We start from the raw sequence: 9,456 nt of genomic DNA, 5'->3' as shown, positions 1-9,456 counted from the left end.
CTCAAGATATTGTCACCGCCGTATTTTACTAGGACGCAATATATTGGAATCCTCTACCACTACCATGAATACCAAGCAACTAACTATGTATAGAAAAAAAATAATTGACTTTAATTTTCAATTAGTTACACTTGAGTCAAGTTTTTTAAAGAAATAATCAGGGTAGGGGAAGGGGAAATGGGGAGGAGATTATAAGATGGGGAATCAAACTTTCATTAACAAAGTGAAAGTTCAAATCGTCAACCAACTGAATTACTAAAAGGGGTTGGAGTATTTTTTCTATTTTCATCCTTATAGTTCTCTTCTTTAGACTGAGTTGTGTACTTGTGTAAGAGGAAAGGAAGTCATAAAGGGGTATGTGAGTACCAACAAGGGTTATAGTGGAGTGATAAGTACTCTTTTATCCTTAACCAAGAGGTTTTGGGTTCGAGCCCCCTTGGGTACAGAGTTGTCTTTGTTAGGGAGCATTTTATCCCCCAATGTCAGACTTTCCGGCGCGAATACAGATTTAGTCGGGCTCCAAATGGACATCGAACATTGGGCGGGAAACAAATAAATAAAAAGGTGTATCTGAGTAAAGCAAAAGAAGACATAAATGTTGGACATATATACATAAAGTACGTAACACATCAATAAAGGATTGACAGATATGTGAATCACTTTCCAAGCCTTTGAACATGCTAACAGATACTAGTGTCTCTAACTTGCCTTCTTTTTTTTCTCCTCTAGTTATAATGGAGCCAACACCTCTTTCAATTTTTTGGGGTAGATTTATTTAATTCTGTGGCCTTCATATTGGAGTTTGTATAGATGGGGCTCATTGTTTGATAACAACGGGAGCCTTGCAACGTTAGAGTAACTGGTAAAGTTGTTATCGTGTACTTTATGTGGCTATGTATATAGAAACAACTTCTTGCAAAAAAGACTTTGTATTACAATAAATAAACTCTTATGATCCAAGTCTTACCCTAGATCCGACCAGCAGGAGGTTAGTACACCGAACTGTCCTATTATTTGATATAACAACTCTTCTTGTGAATAAAGGACCATTTCGAAGAAGAAAAATAGATCCCATTCTATTTCCAGTAACTATATCATGTTCATCAACAAAAATGCTTGCCCTTTTTTTTCCCTTGTTTTTTTAAATCATGAACAATCCCAATACAGGCTGGATTCAAATTTGTGATTTTAAAAGTCGAATTGAAACATTTTAATCACCGAACTGTCGATTAGAAGTTGGAACAAAGAAGATCATGTGTTGTCAACCTATTTCCCCTAATTAAGAGACAATACATGCATGGGGCTAGCTAATTGAGTCTGACAACTCACAATAATTTCAATGCAATATAATTTCGCCGATTTAGCTGTCTCATATATTGTTCAACCTTACACATAAATATTACTCCTACTTACTTAGAATGTATATTTGTAATACTAACTTACAAAATCCTAGACTGTAATATCTTACTTATCTTAATAAGATTTTTTAAATATATCGTCATCTAAAATGTTCATAAATTTACGAAGATTGATGGGATACTGGTGAAAATTTCTGATTTAATTCGAAGTTGGAAAAATCAAAAGCTAATGTATCTCTAGGATAGCGTGAAACTGTAGAGTCTATTTCTATGCATTAGTAATGCAATGGGTTCTAATGCATGCATTAACATTATTAAAGACATAATTGCCCTCAAAAACTTTTTTTACATCCTTTCCATTATATTTGTTGAGGGTATTTTTGTAAACAAATATTTTTTCTAAAAAAACTATGTAATGCATAATATTTTTAGTACACCAAACCAAACATTGTATAAAAAAATCTTATCATAACTAATGCAAGCATAACTAATACAAGCGTTACTAATGCAAGCATTACTAATACACTATATTTTACATTATTCTTATACACTCTACCAAACGACCCCTAAATGTACTACTCTTCAAAGAAAAGCAGAAACCAAACATTCATAAAAAACCAAACACTGCACTGCTATTAGAAAAAAGTAAAGGTTCCTTCTTCGTACTTCTCAGTACTACTTTATTGCTCTGCAATGCCCTTTCCTCTTGTTCAAATGTCACTTCTTCTGTTTTCGAGATAACTTTATTATTTTACCCCACCTTTACATATATGGAAAAAAATTGTTTATTAAAATTATATCTTAGGGTGGTGCAAATAATATTATTTCACCTCAAATTTCCAGCGAAGGGGTCCTTCGATAAGGGTGGGTTCGTCTTTGTGAGTACATATATATACTCCAGGTATCAGAAGTGGTTCACTGAATAGTACAAGGGGCAATCAGATAAATAGTTTGGGTTGTGGGTCTAATCAGAATAAATATATTAGATTGGGTTCAATTTGGATAAATACTTTGCCTAATATGTTCAATTTGTGTAGTTTTCCCTTTTTCTTTTTAGTGAAAATGAAGTAACACTAATTCCTACTACATTTTTGGAGAAATTTTATATCAAGCTCAATAAATACGTAACGTATATGACACTTTTTTTTATTTGATCAGCCTAAAAAAACATTTTTTATTTAATATTATATTAACTTTAAACTTCTTATTTTACAATTTATATGATAATTTCTAACCACTCAAACATTTATAATTTATTTTAAATCATTTATTCTCAATCAAATATGGACTTGAGATGGAGGGAGTTTGATTTTTTAATATAAACATGAGTTTCAATGTTTTATCTACCTAAGTTGGCAAGGGTCCTCTTTGTCATATTAGAACCAACATAGAGTTGTAAAATCCTATGGGCTTTAGGTCCCATCTTGTCCTATCTCCTCTAATTCACAACTGTACGTACCCCACCACCTCACCCTAATACAAAAAATATACTTAAATAAAGTTGAGGACTTCCTTCATAAATAGCTTCATATTCCCTCAAACCAAATCAACAAGTCTACATTATTCTTTCTTCATATATACACCAAAAACTCTCAACTTCCTTTATATTTAAAATTTCTACATACCAAAATGGCCATTAGAAAATCAAACAAACTTCCACAAGTTGTACTTTTAAAGCAAATAATGAAAAAATGTTCCAGTTTGGTTAAGAAGAACGACTACGATGGCGAAGACCGCCTTCCTATTGACGTACCAAAAGGACATTTTGCGGTTTATGTTGGAGAAAATAGAACTCGATACATCGTACCTATTTCTTTTTTGAGTCATCCCGAGTTTCAATGCCTCCTTCATTGTGCTGAGGAAGAATTTGGGTTCGATCATGACATGGGCATCACAATTCCTTGCGAAGAATTTATTTTCCAATCACTCACTTCCGTCCTGAGATAATAAATTATTTGAAAAGAGAAAAAAAATGTGAATATTAGGTGTAAGGGTTAATTTTTGAGTGAAGAAAGATGGGTTCAAGATGAAGCAATTTGCTTCTCTTTTTTCAACCATTTTTCTTCACTCTGTAAGGGTTAAAAATATTTTTTGTGAGTTTTGAGTAACCCTGACCTAGGAATCACATGGATATTAGTAATGTTTCAGATTCCTTGTAGTGGTGTTTTTAAGCACCCTGTGAGAGAAGTCATGTTAATCTATTTAATTTGTTATTTTTTTTATACAATCTGTTTGCATCTTATCAATTTGGGAAAATTCAATTGAAATTGGTCATAATACTCTGTCTCCTCAACAGTAGTAATTGATCTGAAACTCTGGTAGACATAATACTCCATCTTTTCACTTTTACCTGTTATTTTTGGAATTAATAAAAATGATTCCAGAAATAAGAAATAAGTAATTATTATTGAAGAAAAATATCATTAGTCTTTTCTTGATATGTTAAAAATGACAAGTAAAATGGAGAAGAGAAAGTGAACAATATTTAGAACTCCTTTACTGTGTGCGTTCCAAATTTGAGATCGAGTATTTTTTATTTTTGTAATGACCTTGGTGTCCAAACTAGCTTTCACGCACCTTGATTAATTCCACGGGATACCTGCCACCTCCCACTAGCATTAGGTACCTAGCAACTTTGTCCACCAAGACTACAACAAATGAGAAGAATCACTTAATGTTTCCACTGAATTTAGATTTAAGTATTTATTTTCGAGTATAACTAATGCAGAAACTCTCTCTTTTGGGATAAACAATTACTCACAAAAGATGACTCCATTAATTTCTTGGATTTAAACACAATAACTCTGATTAGAAATTATGTAGTACTCCCTTCACTTCAATTTATTTATCTTATTTAAACCAAGCACAAGGTTTTCACTTTTATTTGTATTTTGTAATAATATTGTCCTGATCAGAACAATTCAACTAGAGAAACATAACAAGCAACGATTCATATAGTAGATGGCAATTTGCTTGAACCTAAAGCATAATTATTAATTAAAACTTGTTTGAAACGATTAGTGGATTATTTGATGCATGTACAATTTACAAATAGTTGTATAATATAAGCCATATTTTGTTATTTCTCATTTGTTGCTTAAGGTATAGGTGGTATCCTGATATTTAATTTTATTTTCTGAATTATTCGTATGAATGTGCATGCGTTGTCTGGGGTCTATTAAACCTGTTGCTAACCTTAATTTGTTGCTAATTACAACACATGATATCCTTATCCTTAAATTTGCACTAAAATTGAGGCAGTCAACTTCAATTCTACATCCTCGAAACTTCCTAATTTAGCATATTCCTGTTTATATGGGCCCTCTTTATCATTCTTACATATAGGTTGGTTGTAAATATCTATGCTGAGTATTTCATTTTCCTACCGACAATTGAAGTTTATCGATTTTGAATTTCAATTTTTTAGGATTATTTCAATTTAAATGAACAACTTAAAAATGAATACAGAATTTGAATCAAAGTTATTTCAGTTCTGTCTACAAACTCATTTCATAAACAATATTTATCCATGTCCAACAAAAAAAAAGAGGGGGCTATGGTCCTAGAAGAGGCGTAGGTAGTCCATTTAATTTTATAAAATCAATTATAGGACCATGTAAAATTTGAGGCTGAAAACTATATCATATCAATAGGGGAGTGAAGTGAAGATATGACAGTTTGAAGTACGTAGTTGATGCTGATATCACACGGTATATGTAAATATATATATATATATATTGTCTTTTGTAGTAGTACTAAACTTAAATACTTATTGTGACTGAAATAAATATACTTTAGAGTAACATGTCCTCCATGTGCAATATGGAGGGACACATAGATGAAATTGTGATAATTTGTACATGGACCACCTCCTTTTTATCATACTAGTAATTCCCCTATCGGACGCAATTCACATTTGTATTTTTATATAATAAATAATTTCAATATAACTAATTTCAATATATAATAAACTATTAATTCAAATTAAATGCTATAAATATAGTTTGATTTAATTGTACTCTATAGCAAACTATTGCTATTTAACCTCTCTCCTGGTGAATCTCGCTCGCCACTCTCGTTCTCTCCCTCGCCTCTCTCGTTTTTTATACAAACGCAAGTGTATAAAGTGAGTTTGTGTTTGTATAAAGCGAGAGAAAATTGTATATATACATATATTTTCGTTCCTCTCTCTCCCCTCTCCCAAATCTCGCTCTCTTACTCGTCTCTCTCACTTTATACAAAAACCGCAAATTGTATAAAATGCGTTTGTGTTTGTATAAAGCGAGAGAAAATTGTATATATACATATATTTTCGTTCCTCTCTCTCCCCTCTCCTAGATCTCACTCGCCACTCTCCCAAATCTCGCTCTCTCACTTCCCTCTCTCACTTTATACAAAAACGCAAATGTATAAAATGCGTGAAATTGTATATATACATATATTTTCATTCTCCTCTCTCCCCTCTCCCAGATCTCACTCGCTCACTCGTCTCTCTCACTTTATACAATTGATCTTTTTGTATATGTATACCAAAGCAGATTATACAACTGCTTTCTTTTGTATATGTATAGCGAAATATACATATTTATGTTTGCTATGGAGCGCAATTATGCAAAGTTTGTTATAGCATACAAATATGAATTTTGTGTTTGCTATATGTGAAAGCTGCTCTTATTAATACACATTATTCTTATACTCCCTTTCGGACGATCCCTTAAAGGGGTATCTAAGTAAAGTAAAAGACGACATAAATGTTGGACATAGATAGAGTACGTAGCACATCAATAAAGAGAATTGATAGATATGTGAATCACTTTCTTAGCCTTTGAACATGCTGAAAGATAATAGTGTCTCTAACTTGCCTTCTTTTTTTCTGTTCTTTCATAATCGAGCCAAAATTTGTGTGGGAATTTAATTTAATTCTGTGGTGATCATAGTGGACTTTGAAATGGATTTCCTTATCTGAAAACTACTACTCATCACAAAATTAAAGGACCACTTTGTAGAAGGTAACTCTTATCATTTTCTCAACTTGCACACCAAAATTGCTTGCCCTTTTTCTTTCCTTGTTTTTATCTTTTAAAAAATAAAAAATCATCAACACTCCAAAGACAAGTTGGATTTGTTAAAAAATTGATAAAAAGTATGGTGTTTAATGAGATGCGTTGACTCGTTTTAAAGCTTGGTCAATCCTCCTTTTTTGAGTTAGCTTTGGAGTGTGAATAAAGCCAAGACATAATTTTAACATGATTTAAAACAGGTAATTTTACAACTCAAATTGAAACAGTTTAGCCATGGATATATCGAGCTTGTCTTTTGGAAGTTGGAAAAGTTGGAACAAGAACATCATGATGAGTCGAACAAGTCAAAGTAACAATGCAAATATTATTCGGCTCATTTATGCAAATGTTTTTTTTTTTTTTTTGGATCTGATTTAAATTTTGTCCACATTTTTTAAATTTGTGCAAATATAACCTTTGCTTAATTACAATCGAATCTAATATCATTAGACAGTCATTCAACGTTTGCAATAAATTACAAAATTGTAGATTGTGATCAAGTATTTTTCATCAGATTTTCATGAGTTTAGTCGACAGATTTTTAAGAGCGTGATCGTAATTAAATACCTCATGGAATAATATCATGATTAAATACAGCATGAATAAATTTATTCTAAGTAAACGTAACTCGTTGTCGGAAACCTAAAAATTAAAAGTCACCGTTTAAAACTGAGTATCTTAAGTTTTTTAATATTTCGTATAGTACTTCTCTATTAATTAATTAACCATGTAAAGAAAGGGAGAACGAGTTAGAAAAAAAGTGATTAAGCAAATACAAAATCACATGATTCCAATTAGCTGACATTGGTTTTACAGACAAAATCCAAATTAATGCTCAATTAATTACCTTGTTAGTTGGAATAGGTTAACATTTGTAAGTTTACACGAAAAAATTAAAAAGAAAGGAATCCATAGGACGGAAAAATCAAAAGGTATTTCTATATAAAAATTTACTGCATGCATCTAATATAAAATTAGGTCTTGCGTTTGACTTACAATTCGAAAGATAGTTTTAAAGAAGGAGGATTGTCCAAGTCTTATAAGAAATCTACTCAACTCATTTACTATTGATGTAAGATTTTTGTCATTCTTTTACACCTTAAATACAATGCTTAGCATCTGGTGCATAAATAAATTTATTTTTGGGGTCAATATTGAGTGGGATGGATTCTACTTTGATACAATGTAAAATTAGATCTTGATTCTAACTCATATATATCCTAAAATTAAATTCGAAGAAAAGAAGATTGTCCATACGCTATAAGAAGACCAATCGTTGTTGTTTTAACAAGTAAATTACTTTTCTTCTATTAGTAGTATCTGAATAGAATCAAACAAAACCAGAAACCAAACATTCACTAAAAACCAAACATTTTCTGAAAAAGAAAGGTTCGTATTTGGTACTTGTGAGTACACTTATTTTGCTCGTCCGTGATTTCTCTACAGTGCCCTTTGGTCTTGTTTAATGATCAATCTGTTTTATTCTAATGTCAGTGTTTTTCTCAAACTAATTTATGTAATATAATTATTTATGTCTCATTGTCATTGAGAAATGTTCAAATTATACATCATGATAGTACATACAAATGAATTTCTTTCATCATTCGATTTGATACAAAACATTGAAATTCGATAAACTTTTTGAGAGGTGTAATTTTGTACCTTTTTTTATTAAAAAAATCATTTTAAAAGGACTATCTTGGTGATTTTAGTTATATTCTACGCTCTTCAAACTTGACCAATAATAAGATTATATATTATTTTTGTTGTTTCTGTTAAATCTAACAAATAAAGTTTGGTAAATATTTTAGGTAAAATTACAGCCAAGTGGAAATAGAAGGGTCCTCTTTGTCACTAGGATAACCATAATACATACCCTATGGGTTTTGGACCCCCACATTATCTCAAATCCACAGAAAATAAAGATAGTAGGGGCCAATTCTCCTTCATAAATACCTTCCATCTTATTCCAAACACCATATTCTCTCATACCAAAAAATAAAAAGTAGTCTATTTCTTATTACTAAATCTCTCAACTTTCTACAAGAAATACATACCAAAATGGCCAAGCTTCCACAAGTTGTACTTTTGAAACAAATTTTGAAAAAGTGTTCTAGTTTGAGCAAGAAGAATGAAGTCCACTTTCCGATTGACGTACCAAAAGGACATTTTGCAGTTTACGTTGGAAAGAATAGAACACGATACATCGTACCTATTTCTTTCTTGACTAATCCTGAGTTTCAATGTCTCCTTCGTTGCGCTGAGGAAGAATTTGGCTTTAATCATGACATGGGCATCACAATTCCTTGTGAAGAATTCATTTTCCAATCACTTACTTCCATACTGAGTTAGTAAATTATTTGGAAACAAGAAAAAGTGTGAATTGTTAATTTTGGAGTGAAGAAGGATGTGTGTTCAAGATGAAGCAATTTGCTTCTCTTTTTTGTAACATCATTCTTTACTTCTTTGTTTTTTTTTTGTAACATCAGAGTTTCCTCTAACCCTGACCTAGGAATCACATGGATATTAGTAGTGTTCCCTTTTTTTTTATGGGTTAGTTGGAAATTTTTTCCTTGCAGTGGTGTTCTTAAGCACCCTGTGAGAGAAGTGAATTCAGTGTTTCCAATCTATTTAATTTGTCATTTTTGGATACATTTGTCTCTCAAATTTTCTGTATTTTTAATTTAATGCATCTTATCTATTTTTGTATCCAATTAAGTATAATTGAAATTGGTATTAATTAAGAAGTCCCACATTGGAAAAGGGATGTGAAATTGGTGGACTTGAATCATCCTCCCCGTAAGTTAGTTTTTGAAGTTGAATTAGGCCAAAAGATTCATATTTTACAGTAACATTGAGCAAAAGCAATGATATGAAAGACTTCCGCAAACATAATGTTAAGTATTTTGTAGGTGTGTTTCTGATTAGATATTTATTTTCGAACACGACTAATTTAAATTTGCATAAAAAAGTCCCATTTTGGAGATGATATATAATTCTCTACCAAAGATGAACTAGGAATGAATTGGTACTTACTT

The 9,456-nt window shown here is 31.4% G+C and overlaps 2 protein-coding genes across 2 annotated transcripts; both read left to right on the top strand.

Moving 5' to 3' along the window:
* Nucleotides 1-2,966: 2,966 nt before the first annotated feature.
* On the top strand, nucleotides 2,967-3,314 carry LOC125816899 (auxin-responsive protein SAUR50-like). Its single transcript, XM_049496566.1, has one exon. It carries the CDS (start codon nucleotides 2,988-2,990, stop codon nucleotides 3,303-3,305), a length of 318 nt encoding a protein of 105 aa, XP_049352523.1. The 5' UTR covers nucleotides 2,967-2,987; the 3' UTR covers nucleotides 3,306-3,314.
* Nucleotides 3,315-8,424: 5,110 nt separating this feature from the next.
* Nucleotides 8,425-8,819, top strand: LOC125816903 (auxin-responsive protein SAUR50-like). Its single transcript, XM_049496570.1, has one exon. It carries the CDS (start codon nucleotides 8,480-8,482, stop codon nucleotides 8,768-8,770), a length of 291 nt encoding a protein of 96 aa, XP_049352527.1. The 5' UTR covers nucleotides 8,425-8,479; the 3' UTR covers nucleotides 8,771-8,819.
* Nucleotides 8,820-9,456: the final 637 nt, after the last annotated feature.

Source organism: Solanum verrucosum, unplaced genomic scaffold, assembly GCF_900185275.1.
Source record: "Solanum verrucosum unplaced genomic scaffold, falcon-dt-bn FXZP01000261.1, whole genome shotgun sequence".
Taxonomy (NCBI): domain Eukaryota; kingdom Viridiplantae; phylum Streptophyta; class Magnoliopsida; order Solanales; family Solanaceae; genus Solanum; species Solanum verrucosum.
Note: the sequence above shows the minus strand (reverse complement) of the source record. Positions and strands in the feature narration are given on the sequence as shown.